The sequence below is a fragment of the Etheostoma spectabile genome, chromosome 9, assembly GCF_008692095.1.
Source record: "Etheostoma spectabile isolate EspeVRDwgs_2016 chromosome 9, UIUC_Espe_1.0, whole genome shotgun sequence".
Taxonomy (NCBI): Eukaryota; Metazoa; Chordata; class Actinopteri; order Perciformes; family Percidae; genus Etheostoma; species Etheostoma spectabile.
The window spans coordinates 23932490-23957473 of NC_045741.1; the positions used below are offsets into that span (position 1 = coordinate 23932490).

Below are 24984 nucleotides of genomic sequence, written 5' to 3' on the forward strand. Positions count from 1 at the left end.
GGTATGGGCTCGAGAGCAGTTTAAAAAACACAGAGATATCTGGCAGCAAATTCCTTTGCACTTCCTGAGTCCTGGCAAAGAGTCCCTTATCTCTTAGATAAAACACGACTTGAGTGATTCCCAGAATAGCCAGGAGAATAAAAACATGGACGCATCTTCCTCTTGAGTTTATGCGTGTGTGTGTGTGTGTGTGTGTTTACATGCTAGTAAGTGTGTTTGTGCCTTTGTTAGTTTGTCTGTGTGTGTGTGTGTGTGTCCCCTATTGTTTCTCCTGGGTTGGTTTTTCCCTCGTAGGGCCGAGGCCAGACGGGACCCTACGGCTGTTTGTTTTTTCCCCAATCTCAGCTGTTGTCAGCAATATAGCTAATTGTTCTCTGCGTCATGTCACATAAGATAAAGCAAACAAACGCTTCTGACGTAGAAATGCCCCCCTTCAATCATCAGTACTCCACTAAAGAATTCAGGAGTTGGAGTCAGGAGTTTATCTCTTTTGGACAGTTTGGTGTACAAGTATCTTTTCTGCTCATCTGTATTCCACCTTATCTTGACCCATTTAGCAAGTTTTTCAGACACTGCACATATTTTCACTGTGCAGACTTAACTCTGTATCCGTAACATCTCAACTGAAGCTTAGTATTATTATAGCATTATCTTATAGCTTGGTAAGAAAATATGAGTATATTTGCTTCTCTACAGTACACAGGGTGGGGGGTTTGATACAGCCAGGCACTGAGGGGTGGGTAGTGCCTTATTTTTTTTTCTCTTTGCTAAGCATATAAACTCCCAGGCCCTGCCAATAGGTTGGGGGGGGGGGAACAAAGCAGAGCTTGTTTTGGGAGGAAGAGGCAGGGTCGGGTGGACGAACAGTACCTGCTGTTGAAGGAGAGTGAAGGAAGCGGGCTGTGTTGAGAGCAGGGGCCACGTGCCAGGCCCAGTGATGGAGGAGGCACCGTGCCACGCTCCCCCCCCACACACACACACACTTATACCCTTACTGCAGATTACAAGCACTTCAAAGTAGGAGGGCAGATGTGTTTGCTCATCATATGTTGGTGGGAGTTCTGGATCGATCTGTTTCTGTTATTTCTGAACGTATAGAAACATTAATCAAATGTCGAGAGCCTCGAGTCCGGTAGTGGAGATACCCCCCCCCCCCCCCCCCCCAAAAAAAAAAAACGAGGGAGCCTTTGAAAGCAGCACTTTAAGGGCTGAAACATATCCCAGCATGTGGAAACAAACAGAGATTATTATTTACACTGGCCTGTCACATGCAGTGTCAGTATTTCATACTGACCACAGTCTAAAATAAACACTTGAATGTTACTCCCACACAAAATACTTCAGATGTTCATCTGAATTTTTTTTTTTTTTTTTTTTTTTTTTGTCGTGTGACTTATTTCCACTGACCTGTTTTCCAATCTAAAGTACCCCCCCCCCCCACCCCGCGTTGCTGGTATGTGAATGATAGATGTCATCCTTCATTTGAAACGCCTTGATTCTTCTGGATTCTTGTGCTAACGATCATCAGCTGATTGTGCATATAAATACCCAGCAGCCACATTATAGCATTCAGACGCCGTGTCAAAAAGGATGGGGTTTTTTCCCCAGAATTTACAATAATAAGAAATTTTCTTTTTCCTGGTAATCCCTTTTTCCTGAGGTAATACATTTTTTAAAAAATCCAACAAAGCACTTATTAACACCACATGGCCCTAGTTTTGTCCTTTGACACATTCATTTTTCATCAGTGCTGTTATTCCTCCTTCTTTCCTGGCACCTGGAACTTCAACGTTAAGCTTTTCTTGGTTGCTCTGCTAGAGCAACTTCCTCCATACGTAATATCTCTCACAATTATGTGATATAATTCACAAATGTGCTGATTAGGCCTGCACGATTCAGGGGAAAAATATGAATCACAGTTTCTTTTTGCTTAGAATTGATATCACGATCTTCTGCCATGATTTCTTTGACCATGACAAAAGAAAACAAATTCGCTGTACCTAACAATTGTTTTGGCACCTATAGCACATAGAAAACCCCCAAAAAAGACCATCAAGCACTTTTAACATCTGAGGTTTTAACACTGAGTGCACAAGCCGACCTCTGAATGTGTGTTGTGGTGTGTGTGTGTGTGTGTGTGTGTGTGTGTGTGTGTGTGTGTGTGTGTGTCACAGGATTGACAGGAAGATGTCCTGCAGTCAGACCAACTACAAGCTGGACGAGGCTCAAGCCATCTTCACCGAGCTGCGGAGCATCAAGAAGTCCATCAGCACAGGCGAGAAGGAGAGGCAGGACCTCATCCAGGTAACAGATGACCTCCGCGTCCTGCTATCTGCACTTCACTCCTGGGACACATGTTGTTGGAATATTCTTTGCTGACCTCTAGTGTCTGTTAACGTCTACTTCTTGTCATCGTCTTTTAATAAAGCACATTTCCAGACATCTAAGTCACCGTCACCGACCACGATTTTGTCAGCACAGCAAAAAATGCAACGCAGAAATCTATAATGACTAATGATAGACGATGATTCAGTCTGATTGTCGGTCCACATTTGCAAAAGGCATTTCCTGCCAATGTCACCATCTATTTGTGAACATAAAGGAGCAAGAAAACACATTTTAAATTCATCTTTAAAACCTGATTTTGACAATTTACACTTTATTTATTCATTTATTTATACAGTTTGTCCCACTTTGTTGTTGTTCTTGTTCTACATCAATTTTCAGTGAGATATTTTTAAATGATAGACAATGCAGATGATTCTTTCTTTTTTAATATTTGGTTTTGTTTCATTAATCACCATCCCATCCCACAGTGCCTGGCGAAGCTGACGGTCAACTTCCAAAACAGCTCGTCTCTCCCCGACTCAGCCAGCGAGGCGGCCAACAGCACCGGGGGGGACCCGTGCAGCCTGCAGCAGTACTGTGACACCGGCTGTCAGACGGACATCATGGGAGAGGTAGGAGAGGCCGCTACTCCTCCCTGTCTCCCCCTAAAACAGGTTTTCAAACTGTGACGGAGAGTTGCGTCACAATTGTTAGTCCTTCTCAGAGTCATCCCTCAAATATGAACACACAGACACGATGCATGTATTTTTTTTAGATTCACCGTGACTTACACTTCTTCCAGTAAACGTCCATAAATCCGCTTAGAAATGATACAAAAACCTAAGAATCCTCATGTTGTTAAGTTTTCTTCTGTATCAAAGTAATCCAGTGATAGTTGTCTGCACATTCATGGGAGCACTGCAAACAAACTGCTAATAGCTACTTCAGCATACTTTTAATGTTGCTAATTTTCCCAAAAGTAAAAAAAAAAAAAAAAAAAAAAAAAAAAAAAAGCTAAATACATGGCTCAAGTTGTAGCCCACAGCTAACTGACTGGGGGGTGATGGGGTACTGTTGGCAGGAATGGTGAGCAGATGCGCTGCAGGAAGCTCCCTGTACTCCAGATATCTGAAATGACTAATGTCTAGGGTTAAGCCCTGTCTCTACCACTATGTGTCATGTAAACTGCCGTGACCAAACTTTTAAATCATTTTATTCCTCTTTTTTGATTTATTTAGTATGGTTCCCAAGATTCCATGCATTTAGTGGACAAAGTGAAACTCAACTGGCAATACGAGGAAGCCAAGAAAAAGTAAGTGTGTGTGTGTGTGTCTGTTTGTTGTTTATCAGTCGTAGTACTATGACACACCGGCATGCAGCAGTGACTCCCATGCCCCGGCAGCCCCCTCTCGTTCCTCGGCCGTGCTCGCTGTCCAGTGGGGGGGGCGTGTTATGAATAGTATTTGCTCCCGGTGGCCGCGGCTGCTGAGCGATGTCTGGCCAGCGGAATGAGCTGGGTGGTCACATTCTTCCCTGGCCACGCTGCTGCTGACTGTGTGCTGCCTTTGTGTGCGCAGCTAGAGACAGCTCTGCCCACCGCCTGCCTCGGTGTACACCCTGCTTCACCACAAGGTGGTTTAATATACACACCGTGTGCTTAAATATATCCCAGCTCACCTTATAGCACAGCCTAAATCATATGTTTGCAGCATAGCATTGAAAGGCGTTTCTGTTAGTTTTGCTTCTGAATTCAGCACAGGTATGTGAGGTTAATCTAAAGACTGGTTGGTGACAGGTCCTGGTTGGACGGCGTGGGTTCCAGCTGTAGGGTGCTGCAGTGTGATGATGGCTGCAGCAGCAACAGCCAGCGTGGTATTACGATGGCTCTGTGCACACTTTTTCACACAAGATTCATGTTGCTGTGGTGACCCTGCAACAGCAATGCCAACCATGACATCAGAGAGGGAGGGAGAGAAAGGAGAGACCTGTGGAAACTTGCATGCTCTGTCACTGAGTCACCCTGACTGAAATCCAGCACACATAAACACATTTAAACACAGTTATTTCATCAGAGCTCAGGACTTATACTCGGAGATCCCACTTAACTCTGTCTCAATAAACGTGGCTGATACACAACGGTAAGACTGAAGCAACAGCGTGGCTCAGGTAGAAATGACGAATGCTGTCATTACAGTCACGGTGTGAAGTCTGTTTTTGGCTCAGATATGTGGTCTGACATGGAGCTGATTCTGCCACATTACTATGCAGAGTACACAGAGGCTGTACTTGACATTGCAGGTAACTCATACCAGTGTTAATAAGGAGCCATATTTGAGTTGACTCCATCTAACTACTATAATTTGAGGGGTGTGTGTGTGTGTGTGTGTGTGTGTGTGTGTGTGTGTGTGTGTGTGTGTGTGTGTGTGTGGTGTGTGGTGTGTGTGTGTGTGTGTGTGTGTGTGTGTGTGGTGTGTGTGTGTGTGTGTGTGTGTGGTGTGTGTGTGTGTGTGTGTGTGTGTGTGTGTGTGTGTGTTGTGTGTGTTGTGTGTGTCTGTGTGTTGTGTGTGTCTGTGTGTGTGTGTGTTGTTGTGTGTTACCCTTTCAGAGGTATCAGTTAAACAGATCTCATCATCATCATCACTTTTTATAAAGCGCTTTCACACGCAATAGCTGAACAAAGTGCTGTACGAAGGCAGCAAACACAGATAAAAATACAGTCACAATATCATAAAAAATATAAACTGGGGGTGAAGATTACCCAATAACACATATAAAAAACAGATAAGATCAAGCTCAGTTTGGGTTGAAAGCCAAAGTGTAGAAATGAGTTTTAAGAAGAGTTTTAAAAATCGGTATTGATATCATAGCTGACGCTCACATTCTGCTTTAGGATGATTCATGCACACGCTGAAGGAGCTGATGGGATAATATTAAATATGGGATAACAAATAAATTGACTAATTGATACTGGCCAATGTGATATGATGACATGTTGTGACTTATCCCGTGATTTGGTTCATTAAACCACTGTAATAATGTAGAAACAAGACTGTGTGTATATGATCGCTGATGACTGTGTATTATAGTGTGTCATCTGAACTGAGGCAGAGGGCTGTAAGGGAAACGAGACAAAATCCTTTTTTTTCCTCCACTTTTGATCATGGCATATGAATCCACGTATTTGCAAGTCCCTGATATTGCAAGGCACATTTGAACTCCAGCAAAGTCTATGTAAGCAAAGGTTTGCATCCACGTAGACCCAGCATGTACGTGTCCGCCTCTGACTCCATCCCTGGTTGACCCGGTGCCAGGTGTAAGAAGAAAATTCCAAATATGCAGCACTACATTGTTCCTTTTGTTGTTCTGCTCTCAGGGTGCAGAGTATACAGCACCAGCTAGCACAGCTGGACAGTGAGAGCTGGTCGGGACGGGCGGAGGCCGACCGGGACCGGGACTTCATGCAGCTCCTGCGTGAGAAGGAGGCCCTCCTGCAGGAGCTCATCCTGGTTAGCAAGCAGCAGCACTCGCCAGAGACGCTGCTGCAACTAGAGGAGGAGCGCTGCCGGCTGGACGAGGAGGTGCAGAGGGCCCACAGCTCCCAGAGCCAGGGAGCCAATCAGAGGTGAGCAAGATGACAATCTGCACTCAGTCACAGGCAGCAGGGGGGGGGGGGGGGGGGGGGGGGGGGCTTCTAGGAGGACATCTGTACCTGCCTTGACATGTTTTTTTAAATGTTTTTTTTTACTGTTCTTACTATCAGACCTGTTGTCGAGTTAATATTTTTTTTATTATTACCTCAGTATAAATATTGTAACATTCATGTTTGGCAGTCAGTTTTGAAAATAAGATTCATACGTATAGTACATACAGTACATTTAAAAAAACAAAAAAAAAAGCTGCTGCGTGACATGCACATATGCAGTACTTTTATTTAGTTTCTGAGAATTTCAGTTTGGCAAAACTACTATGGAATTGTAATGTTTATGTTTTAATGTAGTTTTCATATGTTGTATATGAGTTTTTGGTGCGCCATGTACAGTAGCTCCATGGGCCCGGAGTCAGAGACTTCTCTGCCCCATCAACTTCTCCACCACAAGTATAACTTTATTATGGTTTTGATATGTGTGTGGCTTCAATATAGAAGCCAGTTGGTTTCTCTCTTTATACATGTATCTACGTGTATCTGCACCGTGCTAAATAGTTCCACTGGAACATTGTAGTATAAATCCCAGTGAGCTGTAGAACTGTAGTTGGGTCCCTGTTCCATACTACACTTGTTCTGAACGGGTTTTAGAGCATGTGCTTTTGTTCACACTGGAAAACTGACAAAATGAAGTATAGCGAGTATACACTCTATACACCCAGCCTATTCAACTGGTAGCCACATCCAGCTCAGAAGCAATCTCTGAGTGGCCCAACAGAATTAGATTATTTATGTCTTGTATAATATATCCTTTATATCACTTATTTTTGATTGTCCAATCTAGTCTAAAATAATAGATGACCAATTTATCCACTATATTGATTAGAAAAAGTGTCACTGCTGCTTGTGATGGTGTTTTTTAGATTACATATTCATCAGTTGTCTAAACAGAGAGCCATCAAGACACACACACACACACACACACACACACACACACACACACACACACACACACACACACACACACACACACACACACACCACACACGGAAAAAGTAACTACATTTAATATAGTGGAATATTTTTTTAATCAAGAAACATTTTTGAAATCGGAAATCGATATTGAATCGAATAGAGCCTAAAAATCGGAATTGAATTGTGACATTTTCTGAATCGTACACCCCTAATACAGCGAGCCGTAGGCTGTTTGAAAGACACACACACACACACACACACACACACACACACACACACACACACACATTTTGAATAGGCTGCTGAAAATGTCTGGACCGTCTACTTTTCGTAGTTTTAAAATTAAACAGCCCGACTGCTGACTGCTGTTCACGGATTGACAGTTGCTTAAGTTACAGTTTTTATTTCTTGCACACAAACCGTATGTTATGAAGATCAATCCACACTGAATACAGTTAGCATGTAGCTGCTTCCGCTTGTAATTGGGGGAGGAATAAGCCCAGTGTAGGTCTGAGTGCTAATCTACCTTATTATTATCGTGACAGGATCCTGCAGCAGGAGAAGAGGAACACTCTGCTGAGACAGCTGGAGGAGGCGACGCGCATCACCACCTACCTCCACTCCCAGCTGAAGAGGTGTGGCTCACCCGCTTCTCTCCAAGTTTAAGCTGTTCGTTAGTGCTTCTCTGTGTCTTTTCTCACGCGTCTCCTCTCCTCTCTATGTGCAGCCTGTCGGCCAGCTCTCTGACGGTGTCGTCCAGCAGCAGCCGCGGCTCTCTGGCCTCCAGTCGGGGCTCGCTGGCGTCCAGCCGTGGCTCCCTCAGCTCCATCAGCTTCAGCGACATCTACGGCCTCCCCCAGTACGAGCGTCACGAGGTGGCCGGGGAGCCACTAGACCCCCACCTTCGCTACCTGCTGCAGCCAGAGACCGTGTCCAGAGACTGCTCCATGTTCACTTCCGACCCCCTGTCCCAGAGCAAAGGCAAACGCTCCCACGACACGCCGCAGTCCCTGGCCTCGCTCTCCTCCCGCTCCTCGCTCTCCTCCCTGTCACCACCCAGCTCTCCCATGGACACACCCTACCACTCGGCCCCCCAGGACTGCCCTCTAACCCAGATGACGGAGGAATACATGGAGCAGGCAGGCCGCGGCCTGTTAGAGGGGCTGCGGGCCCAGTCCCAACCCCTGTCACACACCGCCGTGCTGAGCAGCGAGGACACGCTCAACGCCACCGGCGTCCACCAACTGGACAACAAGAGCCACCGAGACAGCGGGACTCAGGGGGCTTTCTCCTCCACAGGCAAGCAGAAAGACATCTGATCCTTATCCCAAAGAATGAGTCGTACCCGGTGACTAACTGGATGTGTTTCCGTCTCTAGGGGTGACTCTGAGAGGAAACAGCGCCAACAGAAGTGGCCGGAGGGCCAGGAGAGTGTCTGCAGGCGTGTCCGAGGACGCTCTGGCCACAGACAGCGGTGTGTTCGAAGCCTGGGGCAGAAGGTGAGAGGACGTGCACACGATCTGTGCTAAAAACAGATTTTAAACACTCAGCTCCCTGGAGCAACTACACCCCCTAGTGACAGAGGAGGAAAACTGCAACACCCCAAAACACTTTCAGCTTTTTTAGGCAGTTGTGGTATTTGTATCCTCTTGTCCAAGCGCGACTTAATTACTGGTGGAAGAAGTACTCAGATCCTTTACTTAAAGTACTAATGCCACACTGTAAAAATACTCTGTTACAAAAAAATGTCCTGCATTGAACACGTTACTTGAGTAAAAGTATGTAAGTATCATCATGAAAATGTACTTAAAGTATTAAAAGTAGAAGTACTTAATGCAGAAACACAGAAACCACTTCCTTCAGTCAATAAGCTAATCATTTTAGCTGGACTTGTGGGCCGTTATATTGTTGGGTAGTTTTAATTTAAATACAACATTGTGTTTCATAAATTACATGTGTTTTCTGTGCAGAAATTCTAATTTGTAAAATTACTAATTACTTAAGCTGCCAGATGAATGTTGTGGAGTAAAAAGTAGAATATTTCTCTCTGAAATGTAGCGCAGTAGAAGTAGCACGAAAAGAAAAGACTCAGGTAAAGTACCACCAAATGTATACTTTAAGTACAGTACTCGAGTGAATGTACTCGGTTACATTCCACCACTGGATTTATTGCCACACACAGTGTCGACGTCAGTCACCGCAGAAAAGCAAACAAAGAAATATCATTTTTAGATCTTAGACATAAATCTGAATCATCTTAAAATGAGGTAGAAATATCACATTCAGACAGAAAATGGCTTCTAATAATTAAAAGAAAATAGAAACGGGTCACTGGACTTGGGAACTAGTTTATGTCCAGTGAGAGAGAGCAGCAGCGTGTTTACTGCTTGTTTTGTCGCTCGTCCAACAGGCCGGAGGAGTCCGAGGAGATGTCCTACATGAAAGACGTGAGCGAGCCCACCCAGATCCAACTGGGACTGCTGTGAGTAAGCTGGTGGTGGAGACCGTGTGTGGTTGCCGTGGTTATTCCCTGTCTGTATCTAACTCCGTATTCCACTTGTTATACGTTCCTCTTCACAGGTGGGAGTCCAGTTCTCAGTCTGTCCGGCTCCATCTGTTACAGCTCAAGAATCTGAACAGGTCCATTGTGAGAGACGGTTATAAAGTGTGAGTACTTTCAGCTCTAGTAATTAAAGCAATAATTATACATTTTGAGAAATACACTAATTCACCGTCTTGTCAAAAGTTAGATGAGAAGAATGATATCCCTTCTGATGTCTGTATGGTAAATATGAAGTGAACACAGAACCAACCTCTAAACACTGTTTTCACCCAGTTATAGAAGTTTTCCATCATAAAAAGTTTGGCCACATTCCAATAATCTGCCCTTACTCTCCTCTAACTAATGGGATTGAGACTGACAGCACAGAGTTTGGTCAATGACTAATAACTGAACAAAACCTAATCAGAATCAGAAATACTTTATTGATCCCTGAAGGGAAACTCTGTTTTACAGTTGCAAGAGGATATAAATATCAGAGTAGAAATATAAATAAAGAAATATAAAAAGTGTGGATGTGTACGGTGTTTACATAGTTAAAGGAATTTTTATGATACAGTACTTACATAATTAAGGAGTTGTAATGGTGAACAGTAATAATGAATGAATGAATAGTAGCAGCAGAGTATTGCACAAATATTAAGCCAGTGTTATTGCATAAAACAGATAATATTGTCCAGTTTCAAACTCACTAAGTGTGTGTGTGTGTGTGTGTCAGACATTTAGAGGGAGGAGTTATAAAGTTTGATGGCCACAGGCAGGAATGACTTCCTGTGGCGCTTTGTGGTGCATTGTGGGAGAATGAGTCTTTCACTGGATTTCACTAATATATATATATATATATATATATATATATATATATATATATATATATTAGTCAGTGAGCTGTAGAGGTGCTGCTAGATATTTATTGATCCTAAAAAATGGGAAATTATGGTGTTACAGCATCAAACATACATCAGTTATACAGCACAGAATATAAATATAAATTAAATACTAGGATACAATATACATTAAATAAGAATAGGAATAAAAGTATAAGAACAAACATTTGAATATATACAGGATGGGAAAACAAAAAGTGCAACTAAAAATGTAAATAAAATGTTATGTAAATAAACCAATGGTGCAGTTTGCACTTAGTGCAGTATTGTGGGGTCTCTTATCTAGTACCCAGTGATGACGTGTTTAACGGGTTTTATTGCCTTCTTTTTAGTCTTCATGCTATGCTAACTGGCTGCAGGCTGTTGCTACATGTTTACCATACAGACATGAGAGTAGTATCAGTCTAATCATATCTAACATTAAAGTTATGTCATTTAGAGTAAGCTACATGTACGGTACAGCACCAAGTACTCAGAGTAAGTTCTCTGAGTTGATGGTGATCACTAACCGGACCAGTAGCACATCCCACTTATGTTTCTTCTCCTATCAATAAGTAGAAATCTCATATTGTGAACATTGTTACGTTGGTGTCCAGGTATGTGAAGGTGCACTTGATTCCACTGGACACCGGCAGGGCCTGTGCGTTTTACTGTTGTACGGCGTTGGAGCCGCAGTCCCAGATGAGTTTCAACGAAGGCTTCCGCATTCCTGTCCCTGCAAACGCCCTGGCGGTGTGTTCGCTGCAGCTGTCCGTCTGCTCGCTGGGACCCCAGGCTCAGGAGGAACTACTGGTGGGTCTGAACGGCTGAGCGGCTCCACGGAGACTGTAGCCGGCCCTGGAGCAACGGGCCGGCTACAGTCCCATCCCAATGGCTCTGTATACATGTTGCACTACACTGATCTGCTGATATCTAAATTAAAGTGTGTGTGTGTGTGTGTGTGTGTGTGTGTTGTGTGTTGTGTGTGTGGTGTGTGTTGTGTGTGTGTGTGTTGTGTGTGTGTGTGTGTGTGTGTGTGTGTGTGTGTGTGTGTGTGTGTGTGTGTGTGTGTGTGTGTGTGTGTGTGTGGTGTGTGTGTGTGTGTGGTGTGTGTGTGGTGTGTGGTGTGTTGTGTGTGTGTGTGTGTGTGTGTGTGTGTGTGTGTGTGTGTGTGTGTGTGTGTGTTGCAGGGCACAGCCCAAGTGAGCCTGGCTGATTGCGAGGGCAGTGCAGAGATGGCTTACCATTGGCTGCGAGTGCAGATGCTGAGCGGGGCGGAGCTGCCCAGGCCGGAACAGAAGAGCGCCAGACACCACCGCAGCCAGGAAGACGAGCAAAGGCTCCGAGCCGCGGTAAACACACATGCATACGCTTGGTCTGGAAATAACGGCAGTGTGGAGTGACAGCACGACGCCATAGAGACTGGTCTCAGGTATCAGCTCCGGGGAGATGGAGAGGAGCGTGGCTGGAGGGTTACAGGGAAAATCAAATCAGGTTTAGATCATTAAAATGGAAGAAAGAGAGTACAGGTTACCAACAACAATGAAATGTCATAGGTACACTTATAATAATTATGAATTCATAATGGGAACAGCTTCTGCTAGGTATTATTTATAAATGTTATATATAGTTATATATATTTATATATATATATACATACACACACAGTATAGCGTTGTGCCGTCAGCGTTAAAGAATGTTGTAATGTCTAAAAACCTAAAATGGAGCCACAAAAGATAGTAAATATTAAAAAAACAAAATAAGTCATAACTGAAAGTGATCTATGTTGCAGATAATAAATATTTGCAGAAGTGCAATGTCTGAATGGGTCGTGCTTGCATCCAGCTGTCCTCCACCAGCAGACACTGCAGGCCAAAGTTCCAGACATGAAGGAGGATGTGGTACTTTAGGACTTCTTCTAGTGAGCCGACATCACAGGTTAAGGCATCAGTGTGCCCTGTGGAAGTTAAAAGTTAAATAAGTCGCAGCACTTCATTACAGAAACATAAATATGTGCAACTGATTTCTTGAGTTCTTTCCTGTAATCATCTCGGGACTGCTCAGATAAGAATGAATGCAACGGGCTCAACTCTGAGATATTATGAGTTAGAAAAAAATCTTCTAATGCAGCCACCTGCTGGCACAACAGCCCACAAACTGGCAATCGTGAGGTGTTAAGAAATAACTAATTGGCAGCAGTCAATTCTTTAAACCGTAAATCACACGGTGCCTTTTGACAGAAATTCCTCTCCATACTGTTCCCAAGCAGCTCTTAGCCTACGGTCTTCAGGTGTGCAGCTTGTCAAAGTGAGTATCTGACAGGAATGCTTCTCGCAGGCCAAACAAGCCCTCGCACCGCAGCTCCAACCCACATCACTCCCACTGTCAGAGGAGGAATGTTGACAGCATGGCGTCTGATAGTTTGCTCTGTGACATTACAGGAGACTGTGTGCACTCTGCTGTCACGCAACAACACTACCACCACCCATCTGGAGGAACGGGAGGCCGAGCTGGAGCTGCAGAGGCTGGAGAAGAAGGAGGAGCGGGGGGAGGCGGCATCTGAGAGGTGGCCACATTCTCTGCTTGGCACAAGTCCAATTCAATTTTATTTATATTGTCAAATCACAGTTAAGTTATCTCAGGACACTTTACAGTTAGAGTAGGTCTAGACCACACTCTATAATTTAAAAAGTGTCTTTGTAGAAAAAATCCCTTCTTTTTGAATTCAGTGTATGTGTTTAAGTGACGTGGGTGTGGTTTGCAGGAGTTGGCAGGCCGAGTCTGTGGACAGCGGCTGCAGCAACAGCACAGCATTCACGGCTCCCTTCTCAGAGGGCCTGTGTGCAGAGGGGGTGTGCATCACCACCGGAGGGCGCTGTGAGCAGACAGTCAGCAAGCTGTGCACAGTAAAGGTAAAGGCTGTGCTCATTCTCATCCACCGGCACCATAAAGAAAAGAATCAGTGGCACAGGTTAATTTCTGGATTTGTCGCAGGTGGAGAAGGCCACCATGACCGAAGGCCTGTTACCAGAGCCGGTGCGAGTCCGGCCCAAAGAGAGGGGGGGTCGCTGGGGTCACGCCTCGCCATTCATGCGCGGAAGCACCATCGTTCGCTCTCAGACCTTCTCTCCTGGCGCTCGTAGTCAGTACGTCTGCAGGGTGAGCTTCTGCAAACGCATGAGAAGGAGCATTGTGGTCTGTGTGGACAGTAGGCTGTCAGTGTTGTTGTCAGTTTCAGTTTGGACAGCTCTGTGTGAGCTCCTTCTCCACACAAAATGACTGTTTTTCCCTTTTAGTTATATCGCAGCGACAGTGACAGCTCAACTCTACCAAAGAAATCGCCCTTTGTCAGGAACACGTTGGAGAGGAGAACGCTGCGATACAAGCAGGTACAGTCTCATTCTTTTCTCTCAAGCTGGCACATGTGGGTGGTGATGGCACAGTGGATATGTGAGAGACCTGCATTCAAATCCCACTGATACATCAACCAACCTGAGCAAGACCTTAACCTCTAGTTGCTCCAGAGGCGTGTGACCTCTGACATATGTGTGTGTGTGTGTGTGTGTGTGTGTGTGTGTGTCTTTGTGTAGCAGTCGTACCGCTCCTCCCTGGCCGAGCAGCCGACGCGTACCTCCCTGGACCTGGAGCTGGATCTTCAGGCCTGCAGGACGCGTCAGAGGCAGCTGACGGAGGAGCTGACCGCCCTGAGGGAGCTGAAGCTGAGGCTGGAGGACCCGCAGGCCAAGGACACCACCGAAGTCCCCCACTGGGCCCTGAGGGACGAGCGCTTTCGCTGCCTGCTCAGAGAGGCCCAGAGACAGGTGAGAGTGGGACAGGGAGACGAGCCCGTGAGACTGGGCCTCTCCTAGCAGTGGCTGACTCTGTTTTGTTGTGCTCAGGCCAGCCAAAGCAAGCAGGAGCAGCGCCAGGAGGAGGCGGCAGAAAGGAGGCTGAGGAAGGCTTCCAAAGAGGTTCTGCAGATGAGGGGGCAGAGCCAGAAGGAGCCCCTACCCGTGCAGACATTCAGGTTGGGTTTATGCTGACTCCCGGTCCGCTTTTACACTCTTACTCCACTGGGAACCTTAGCCTCACACCCTTTTAAAGTTGCAAAGGGTCATCATAGCGTCTTTTGCTTCAGTAATGTGACATATTTCCAAGTGTAGCCATATTTAGCCCAATTAAAAAAAATAAAAAATTGTAATTCTCTTTTGTTAGACCAGTAATTCTTGGTTGTCCTCATTTTTTCTGTAGTAAAGACATCAAGATATGCAGTATGCAATATGCCTTCAACTTATTTTTTGCACTTCAGGAATTTCCTCCGAGGCAGTGTAGGTAAACGTTAAAGTTAAAGGTCCCGTGTGGCTGTAGTGGTAGACTGTACACCCAAATTTAGAGGGCGCAGAGGTTACGGGTTCGATTCCGACCTACAGCTCTTTCCTGCATGTCCTAATCCCTCCCTGTCCCCTTCATGTGTAAACTGTCACAATAAAGACCTAAACGCCTAAAAATAATCTTAGAAAAGGTCCTGTGTGGAGTTTCTCACCCATACACACTGTGTGTATCCCTGAGGTGTAACACACATGCCAAGTACATGTCATTCCTCGTAAATCCTCTACAAACCCTGTTCCCACTTTTTATTTTTTCTAGCCTTTATTGGTGTCTTTCCTGAAGCGTTCTCACCGCCTGTAGATCAGCGGAGGAGTGTATGCCGTACTCTGGACTGTGTATCGAGTCAACCGTGCATGCAAGTCTTAGTGTGCTTTAATGACAACAAACAGAACATGGACTCAAAAGCAGTGCTCCACAGGGTACCTTTTATAAGGCTACAAACAACCCATAATGCAACACTGCGTTTGACTAGTACTCGCCATTCAGAAATACCTTTAAAGAAAATACACGTCCACTTTTTTAAACTTATCTTAGTAATCTTTTAGAAAAAAGGTGGTCTTGTCTGTACAAAAACAAATGACAGGGATTTAGATTTTGAAAAGACTTTTGTTTATTTTTTTACTTTTACGTGTCTTGGGTATACATAGATAACAGAACAATTCCCAAATGGCAAAAGGATTTGTACATGGAAAATGCTCTCTTCAGATCCACTATACAAAAAAAGACCTTTTCAACAGAATTGTACTCATGAAATAATTTTGGTTTGCAGCAGGTGGACATCTATGTTCCATTTAAAGTAACAACCCTTATTTTGTGAAGTGGTGCTAATAACAGGCTTTTATTTTACAAAATAAGTCTGAATGTGCGTGGGAATAATTTCAGTTTTCTGTGTCTGCAGAGAGAAGATGGCTTTTTTCACAAGACCAAGGTTCAACATACCTCCTTTGCCAGCTGACGATGTATGAGAGCTTGCCTCTGTATTATGTGACTTAACATGAAGTATTTGTCAAATTTTATGAGCTCATGAAGTACAAAGTTCTTTCTACCAAGGGCAACACGCAGATGAGGTTGAAGATTATAAGGTTTCACGTTTTTCAGAAGTGTTTGTGCGTCGATTCTTACAAACAAGGACACGCTAGAAACAGTTCTCGACGACAGCGATGTTCATTTCCTTTTTGGGGAAGACGCCTCTCACAAGGAAACCGTCTCTCTCTACTCCTGTATGGGTTACTTCTGTTTGTGCTTACAAAAGGCTGGAAGATGGGATCAAAAGTCGGTTTGGACAAATTCACTGTACTGTAACTTATTTTATAGTACTTTTCCTTGAAGGAAATAAAAAAAATGCTTCCTGCTTTTTAAGTGTATTTTGTAACTTTGAACAAATAGCACTTCAATGTTTTTACATACAGTTAAACGGAGCTATTGTCTGATTTTGTTTTCTGTTACCTAATTCTTAAGAGTTATTTACATAAAATGTCACTTTGTAATCCACTTTTATTACAGATGTCATTGTCCTATTGTTATGTTATTAAAATTAATATTATTTCATGTACTTTTCAATATATGGATGAATATATGACACACTGTATTCAGATTTTTTTTTTAATGATGTCTGTATGAACATCTGCAGTGAAGATAAACGCATTAAACAACGTCCTGATGCTCGGCTCTTTAATCAGTAATGTTGCACATGCATGTAACAAACCGGGTTAATGTTGTGCTTTACTGCTGGGATGAAGAGCACGTCGTATTCTCCACACAACAACCATTCTGTAAATGTCAGTGTCACACGTGATTTTTCTCTCACCACAAACAGGTTTTGATGACCCATTTCAGTCTAAACTTGCCTATTCTTCAGAAGTCCTACCACACAGGCTGCCGTGTCAGCTACTTATCTTGATGCAACATCCTGTCTGAGCCGTTCCACCCCAGCCACTAGAAGCTGAGGAGCGGCACGATGTCACTCAGCTGGAGCTCTGCCTCTCTGCTCTCAGGCTGAATTGCTCCAGAATGAAATAAGGCGAGTGGTCTGGGGTCAGATGGGGGCACAAACTGTCATACGTAATCAGGGTGTTGGCAGATCTGCAGGTAATGAATAGCAAAACATTCCTAAACCTTAACGTTTTCATGTGGCGAAATGCAGCTCTCTGTCAGAATTGTGCCAAAGTAGCCCTGCAGGCAGAACCAGTCCCAGGTCTCTGCTTGTCTGCGGTTACCTGTCGTGTTTGGGGCCGGCGTTACTCGTCTACTGTGTCTCACAGCGGAGAGGTCAGCGTAGAGACAAGTTTGTGACGCAGGCCAACACACTATCACCTGAAACACACTGTGCAGTTCTACACTTTTAATTATAACATTTGTAGTTTTACAAGAAATCCATTAAGCAATGTACAAAATACAACATGTCTAACATCACCTTTCATCTGTGGTGTATCATGGTACCATGTACTGGTAATTAATTTACCAAATTAACCGGGTTTTCTTTTTTCCTACATGTTGTTCTAGATGGTTCTATTGGACGTTTTTGTTTCTGTGTGCTGTGAAAATCCAGACCGTAAACTTAAATCAGGGAATCTGTTAGTTAGTTAATAAAGAAATATTAGAAAAAACACATACTTAAATAGTTTTGTCCATAATTTAATATATAAATGTATAACTCTAATGCTGCCTTATTCCACAGCTGTGCATGACCCCCCCCAAAAACTAAAAGAACTCTAAATCCGCCTCCACTTGATGTTTTTTAGGCATCGTCTGTTAATTTTGCTTTTCCAAATACGTAGTACCTCCGTCAGGCTGGGCAGCTGTTTACATTAGATAGACTATAATAAGAAAGATAATATAACTGAGGGAGAATTAGCCATCACTGTTTACTTCTCATAAATGAAAGCTCTGCTGTCCAATCTGCAAATATACAGTCATCAGACTATCATATCTATTTAATCTTACAAGTCCCATAATATATGAAAAATCTTTCATTTACATTCATGCGTTCAAATTCTATAAAATCTGAATTTTAAATTATGCTTTTAAAAAGTAAACATTGCATTTGTCAGGCTGTGAAAGTAATTAACTTAGCGTAGCACCAGTATAACGTCAAGGTGCTGCCTGGGAGTTCTGTGGAATTTAAAGGCATAAATTATACATACGCAACATATTCACACAGCGCATCAAATCAAACACCCTGCCCATCGTGTCCCATGTTTCTCAGTCCAGTCTGTGTCTTCAGGTCAGAGACGTCTATATGGGGATGGAAACAATGGTCGGTAGCTCCCCGATGGGGGGGGGATTGTACTTCTCGACCCTCATCAGCCGCCGCAGGATGTCATCGCGATGGAGCGGCCACTCGTAGACGTGCGTGTTTTGGAGCCAGTTGGGGACGTGACACTGGGGTTAGAAAAGACCACAGAGCAGAGAGAGACTTAGAAACTACGGACTGGGGCTTCAATTAAAGCACAGATCGCTATTTCTTCTCGTTTATTTACTTTATCACCTACTTGGTACAATACCCTGTACATTTGTAGGAAATAGATACGTCTGTTTTCTTTTCTGTTTCCTGTATAACTATAATAGGCAGTATGTGGGGGGTGGGGGGAGTAAAAAAAAAAAAAAAAAAATAGTTTGTTGTCAACTGTTTCTAAGCAATTGCTGCTCTTTTTTCCAAATGAAAAGATGCATAAATAAGATAAAAACGTGTATTTTGTTGCTGAGATTTATTTAAATGTAATAGATTGACTGTAATAAATCCAAAAAATGACCCCAGTGCGGCATCAGATATTAAGGGAATATGCTAAATTGAAATACTAGCTTTTCTGACAACAATGCTTATGCCAGTGTATTCTCCTTTTGAACTTTCCGATCTGTGACATAATGTCTGTGTTGGTATCAACTGGCCGGTTGGACAGCCAGGCCAGGCTGACAGAGAGAGAAAATATATATATATATATTTATATATTTTCTCTCTCAACAAAAACTACAACCCGGTGCAGAGATTGTGTGGATTAGGCTAGATAAACGTGTTAATAAGATAGAGAATGGTAGTTTTGCAGGTTTGATTCAGATTTTAGATTATGGGAGGTGATCCACAAAAGCTGAACTATACGGTCGGAGCAATGGGACGTCGGAGCAGAGGGGGTGTTTTCAACTCAAAGGGACGTGGGACAAGTGGGCTGTCGGACCAAAGGGAATCTTCTGGGTTATTGAGAAGCTGGAACAATGGAGCGTTGTTTGCAGTGTGTTAAACAATTGTTGCTGTAATACTAAGACAATAAAAGACAATAAAGTGTGTCTGTCCGTTGGGTGGAGAGGACGGCGAGGTTGTTTTTTGTTGTTTTTAGCGGTTCCTACCATAACTCTAACATCTAACGTTAGCATCTAACGTAGCTTCTCTGCGTCTGGCTGTGTGAGACAAGGATCTAGCAGCATGTTGGGGATGCTGCGTCTCAGCCTGGCAACCAACGTGAACTTCAAGTCTGGGAGGGGGGGGGACAACTCGCTCCAGTATTTTGAATTTGTACTGCAGTAACTATTTAAACACTAGCTGTCAGTATTACATATTGCACCTTCAAAAGAAAATGCTCATGTTGATGTGGCATCGTACATACATGCACGGTATGCGTTTACTAGCAGAGAGAGTTACACAGTCACGCAGAGGGAGTGAAGACGCATTCAAGTTCACGCTCTCTCTCCGGTCATAAACACTAACCTTTTTAGCCCCGGGGAACACGATGGGAATAAACCTGAAATTCTTGCTTCCATTCTGGATGAACTCATTCTGGAGCTAAAAGGGAAAGAAAGAAAGAAAGAAAGAATTAAAACGGTAAAAAAAGTCTCAACAGATTTAAAGGAGAGTGTCCATTTGGACTCAGGAGTGAGAACCTGTTTATGGATGTAGACGGTGTTGAAGGTCCGCTCGTCGTTCACCAGGCCGAACGGGGAGGCTGTCACCGTCTCGTAGTACTTAGGACTGATGATGATGATGATCAGGTACTCTTTCTGGGTGAGGCGACAACATAACTATCATTGCTCGTAAAACACAACAGCTTCACTGAGCTAATCTCATAATTGTGCTACTATTAAATCAGCTTCATTGAACATGCCGCTCTTCCAGGAAAAACACCTTCCCAAGTCGGCCAGATTCTTTTATATAGAAAGTGTTTCTTCTTCTTTTCATTAACATTGAAAGGGCCGAGTGTTTTTACCTCACTGATGTACCGCTCCATGAAGTCTATCTTGCTTATACTCCTGAACTGCTGCTCAAAAATATCAATCTGAAACAAAGAAAGAAGTCAGACAGTTTGCCCTCTAACAAACACATCAACAGCATCTATTCAACAGTTCCTGTGTCAATGCATCAAAAAAAACTTACATGCGTATCAAAGCCGTTGTGTCGCAACAGAGCAACAAAGTTGATGATCTCGTTGACATGCTCGTCGTTGTCCGCTTCGTAAGTGACAAACACCCTCCCTGTGTCGAGAGCAATGGACATTAATGCATATCGCAGCATGGTGAGGAATCAGATTATCTGCAGACCTACTGGTCAACACTTACTCTGCTCCAGAGAGAGTGGTGTGCTGTGAGGGGGGTGCTTCTCTTTAGCTGGAGGGTTGTGGCCCCTGCATGGCGTTAAAGAGCATTTTAAATAAGTTAGAAACATCAACACCTTTGCTGAATGTCTGTGGAAATAAAGGCCTAAAAATGCCCCAAAAAATAATCTCGTGGAGTGGCTCAGAAATGTCTGCTATGATGCAGAATTATAATAAAAACTTACATTTGTGTGTATCCAGCTCCAGGTAGTCTGCAGGCGCCTGGATCTGACGCAAGACAGAAAAGAATTCTCTTAAGGTGGACCGCTTATGATACTGTAGGATGAATAGAACATTCATGTTGCTTTGTGACTGGCACACTGTGTGTGTGTGTGTGTGCGTGCGTGCGTCCGTGCGTGCGTGTGTTAGGGCAGAACAACTATTCGTTTTCAAATCAAAATCTGAAATTTTGAAAGAATGCGATTAGCTGATCGTGAAGACCGCGATTAATCAAATGTGAAATATTTAGTGTATGTTTGGTGTAACTTTGGATTTTACTTTTTTTTCTCTTTCATTATAATATTTACTGTTTTTTCATAAGATAAATGCTGGAATAATTTTACATATCACGGATTGTTTACAGAAATGTCCTTGCTCAGTTTTCATTTAGTTAGTTATTTTTCCCCAAAATTGTTCAGCCCTAGCACGTGTGTACACACACACAAGGTTGATAAACAGAGTAGCAGACTTACAGTACGGGCCATAAGGGTGGTACTGAGGCCAGGGGGGTTTGTTGGCCACAGGCCCCCTGTTGAAAGCCTCTGCGGGGCACTGGGCGCAGCAGGCGGCTCCCTGGGGCGAGCACGTGTACGGAGACAGAGTATGGTGGAACAAGTTGCCTGAAGGCGGGTTGGAGCACAGAGAGAGCGGCTGCTCCAAGCTGCCCATACTGGTGCTGTACTTGTACCCTGACAGGCCGCTATCGCCAGAACAGCTGGAGTAATCGTTCTGGTTCAGAGAGGACGGCAGGCTGTTGGGATACCCGGACCAGCTGCTGGCAAAGCTCGGGTGGAGCCAGGCGCCATCAGCCCGGCTGGGGAACGGCGTCGGCTGGCTGTACCCGGCCGGCAAGCTGCGGGGAGGCTGGTACACGCGGTAGCTGGAGCCAGGTTGAGAGAGAGTCTGGTTGTGTTTGTGTTCCTGCTCCCTGTCCGGCCTCTGTCTGCTGAACAGGGAGTCATCGGCAAAGGTGGCGTGTTCCGGAGGGGGGCGGTAGCCATCAGAGTTGGGGGCAGAGTCTGGCTTGTGAACGCCCCTGGCTTCTTGCTCTTTAGAGCTCATGGTCTCATCGTCCTCTTCAGGCGTGTTGTGGGGGTTGCTCAGGTACCTGCTCAGCTGGCTGACATGACTGGGAGCGAGGAAGAGAGTCATAAACATAATTAATGTAGATGACGACCAGATTTGGTGGAACTAGTGACTTACTCCAACTGTATTTGTAGGATTTACAAAGTGAGATAACTACTTAACCAGCAACAGTAGTTATCTCATTTTAATAGGAAATATGGATCCATATTACCACATTTGCATTTAAACACAACAGCAAAAAGGCAGCATGTTGGGTTGTGTGTTGCATTTAATAACAGCGTATTGGTTTTCACCTATTGGGTGCAGAAGCCGAGTAGATTGAAGTGGGCAGCATCATTGGGCCTCCCCCTCCTGACATCCATGTGTTTCTGGTTTAAGCTGCACCTGAAATGTTGTGGAGGTGATTAAAAGGACAGCAGCTTGATTTTTGTCGCATAACATATTGAAGCAATGGCAGCCCACGCTTCTGCTGCTTGTTCTGATTCGCATGAGAGCACATTAGTATATGACAAAGTGTCTCCCACACAGGGGAATTTTCTCTAAATGTTTTATGGTTAATACTCAGGAGACATATCAACTCGTGGGAATAAGGAAATTATGCCTCAAAACGAGACTCAACCGGAAAAGCAAACCACAAAACTTCCAAAAGATAACATTTCTTAGTAATGACACGTTTGATAAAAGAGTATATGTCCCCACTATTTCAAAGGCAATTATAACAACATTCATTTAGTTTCCCACAAGCACAAAAAGTTGATTTTTGATTTTACAAATGCCAATTCAGACAGAAATGTTATAGCCAGAGCCACTTGAATTATGTTTACCATAACAGACTTAATATGAATGTAGGTCCATAAAACCTTCATAGAGGTGGGTTTACCGTTCCTATACGGCCTGCCCTGATAGTTCCTGTAAGTGTAAATACATTTTACTCATTAAAAGCCTCTGTGGTGTCTCTCACACACTCACACACACACACACACACACACACACACACACACACACACACGCTGTTTGCTTTCTACAGTGACTGGAGCTGACCCAGATATATCTCCGTCTACATTTGATTCCGTGCTGACTTCAGACACTTTAACATACAACTGGAAAAAAACAAAACATATATTAGCGGTTTATAAAATAGTAACGTTATAGTACAAGCGATATTTTTTGCTAATAGCATCTTCCTCACAGCTCACGAGTGAGGTGTAAGGTTCAAATTGCTCAAAAAACGTCTGAAAATAAAGACATTGACCACTACTAACTTACCTGTAAGCCGGTGTTTTTCCTTAAATATCCTAAATAATACGAGTTTAGCTACGTACGTAACATAACATAAAAGGCGGCATGTTGTGTAACGTTAATATTAACGTACAGTGTAATTACTGCACGTCACTTACCGTCGCTGCTGCAACTTAACGAGTCTCTACAGGCAGCTCAGCCTCCGCGTGTCGACTACTTCACCATCAAAAATTCACCTTAAAAAAGTTTTTTTCTTTCTTTAATTCTCCAAAAAAAAAACTTAAACGACTTTGAATCCAATACAAATGAGTTGTCCTTTGCGAAACGGCTGCAAAACATTGACGCACGAGAGCACTTGACTTGGTCCTTTAGTGTGCCGCCGAGTAGCCCCGCCCCGCTGAACACACTCCCCCTTGGACTACCGTGTGAATCATGTGTGCGTGTGGCTCTGATCTATAACACACACACACACACACACACACACACACACACACACACACACACACACACACACACACACACACACACACACAACACACACACACACAAACCACACACAACACACACACACACACACACACACACACACACACACACACACACACACACACACACACACACACACACACACACACACACACACACACACACACACACACACACACACACACACACACAGTGGTGTCTACAGAGTCAACTGGAACTAGTGTCAACACAAACCTCCGACATAGCAATGAGAGGACTGTGGTTTATTTTACTTATAAATCAATCATTAAACTGTTATGATATAATATCTTTTTTTTTTTTTTTTTTAAAGCAGCCAACCAAGTTTATTCAAGCTTGACACAAAATGACAGTTTAAAAAAGAGATTAAAAACAACCAATGAAACAGTGTTATCTGAGCAGATGCAGGGCAGTGTTGACTTTTCGTTGCCTGGAGAAGCAGGACTCTAGCCAGGCCTTCTGCACAGGGACAGCCTGGGTGTACTGACGCACCAGATCCTGGAGCTCCTGGTCCACACAAACCATACAGTAACATTAACACAAATACTGCTGTACAGGGTTGTTTCTCCATGCTTTTCCTTATCCTCTGCTTCACTCTTAGGATAAAGGTATTCAATGTTTTTGGCAGACTGTAAAAATCTATCACTGGTCTTAATGTCCTACAAAAAAATAGTGTAAGTCAGAGGTCTAACTAGGAGTGAACCTCAGCAAGGTACCAACCTGTGAGTGAATGCTGTTCTCCACCACTGCAACTATGTGGGTGACCTCCGGACTCATGATCTCCTCCTCATCTCCGTCATAAGTGCACTGCAGCTAAGGAGCGCTGACATTCTTGACATCGTACTGTAATCATAACATATCTGTATTTTGCTGTAGTGTTTTTGACATAAACTGTACACCATGAAGTATCTCACAAGTGATACTTCTAGTTAAATTTCCCAATATTGTTTTGAAGACGTCCAGTCTGAAAGGATATGTGACAAGGTAGCGGGCCAGCCTCTTCCTCTCTGAAGCAGGCAGGTTGTAGAAAAACACACGCACTCCCCTCATGAAATCGGGGAGCTGGGTGGGGCCGTGGCTCGAGCTCTGGAGAGGACCGGGGGGGCCTGGGCTCTCTGCTTCCGTCTCCTCAGCCAGCCTCTCGGGGTTACGCAACAGTGGTTCGGGGGAGGATGTTGACGTTAAGGTCACAGAGGTGGATGCCTGAGGTGGAGCTGTGTTCTTTGCTGCTCTGTTGTGATAGTATCTGCCCGTCAAGTTAAGGAAAAACCTTTTCAGATAGAGACATTCTGAGAAATATTACATATTAGACATGATCTGTAGAAAACCTGAAAGATACATGAATGTGGGGATGCCTCTGGAAGCCAAGTGTTTTCTGATGAGCCTCTCCGTGCCGTACCAGTTGAAACCTTTGGTGGAGTGGCCGATGCGAGGAAGATGTACACTCGCTTTGTGGGAAAAACACAAAAAGATATTTCAGTGAGGGTTGGCGTGACTGTTTACTGCAACCAGGCTGTAAGATTCCTTTTTTGTCCTCCAGCTAAATGGCTAGTGGATATTTGAATTTTGACAGCCAGTCTGTAGACCTTTTTTTTTTTT

The 24984-nt window shown here is 44.0% G+C and overlaps 3 protein-coding genes across 5 annotated transcripts in view; 1 reads left to right on the top strand and 2 right to left on the bottom strand.

The window, feature by feature from the left end:
* wwc3 (WWC family member 3) overlaps positions 1–16092 on the top strand; it is a 32769-nt gene extending 16677 nt beyond the window's left edge. The window contains exons 6-23 of one of the 2 annotated variants that reach the window (XM_032526703.1): positions 2175–2304; positions 2817–2960; positions 3567–3640; positions 5702–5950; positions 7492–7581; positions 7674–8245; positions 8325–8445; positions 9357–9428; positions 9527–9613; positions 10987–11182; positions 11560–11721; positions 12811–12935; positions 13134–13281; positions 13364–13528; positions 13666–13758; positions 13963–14190; positions 14269–14396; positions 15657–16092. In XM_032526703.1, coding sequence (XP_032382594.1) covers positions 2175–2304; positions 2817–2960; positions 3567–3640; positions 5702–5950; positions 7492–7581; positions 7674–8245; positions 8325–8445; positions 9357–9428; positions 9527–9613; positions 10987–11182; positions 11560–11721; positions 12811–12935; positions 13134–13281; positions 13364–13528; positions 13666–13758; positions 13963–14190; positions 14269–14396; positions 15657–15723 — 2851 coding nt within the window. In that variant the 3' untranslated portion in view covers positions 15724–16092. Of the gene's footprint in view, positions 1–2174; positions 2305–2816; positions 2961–3566; positions 3641–5701; positions 5951–7491; positions 7582–7673; positions 8246–8324; positions 8446–9356; positions 9429–9526; positions 9614–10986; positions 11183–11559; positions 11722–12810; positions 12936–13133; positions 13282–13363; positions 13529–13665; positions 13759–13959; positions 14191–14268; positions 14397–15656 lie in introns of both variants that reach the window. The other variant, XM_032526702.1, reaches the window with a different exon arrangement.
* A 320-nt stretch (positions 16093–16412) lies between these two features.
* On the bottom strand, positions 16413–23302 carry traf3ip2l (TRAF3 interacting protein 2-like). Its single transcript, XM_032526769.1, has 10 exons — positions 23040–23302; positions 21936–22026; positions 21030–21685; positions 20523–20565; positions 20303–20367; positions 20121–20218; positions 19954–20022; positions 19631–19747; positions 19458–19532; positions 16413–18139 (listed from the first exon to the last, which is right to left on the bottom strand). The coding sequence occupies exons 2-10, from the start codon at positions 21998–22000 to the stop codon at positions 17993–17995; spliced, it is 1335 nt and encodes a 444-aa protein (XP_032382660.1). The 5' UTR covers positions 22001–22026; positions 23040–23302; the 3' UTR covers positions 16413–17992.
* Positions 23303–23676: 374 nt separating this feature from the next.
* The window catches only part of chd1l (chromodomain helicase DNA binding protein 1-like), a gene marked incomplete at its 5' end in the record, with an annotated part of 13443 nt that continues 12135 nt past the window's right edge, over positions 23677–24984 (bottom strand). Inside the window, 4 exon segments of one of the 2 annotated variants that reach the window (XM_032526694.1) lie at positions 23677–23892; positions 24106–24192; positions 24367–24631; positions 24725–24833. In XM_032526694.1, coding sequence (XP_032382585.1) covers positions 23776–23892; positions 24106–24192; positions 24367–24631; positions 24725–24833 — 578 coding nt within the window. 2 annotated transcript variants of the gene reach the window in all.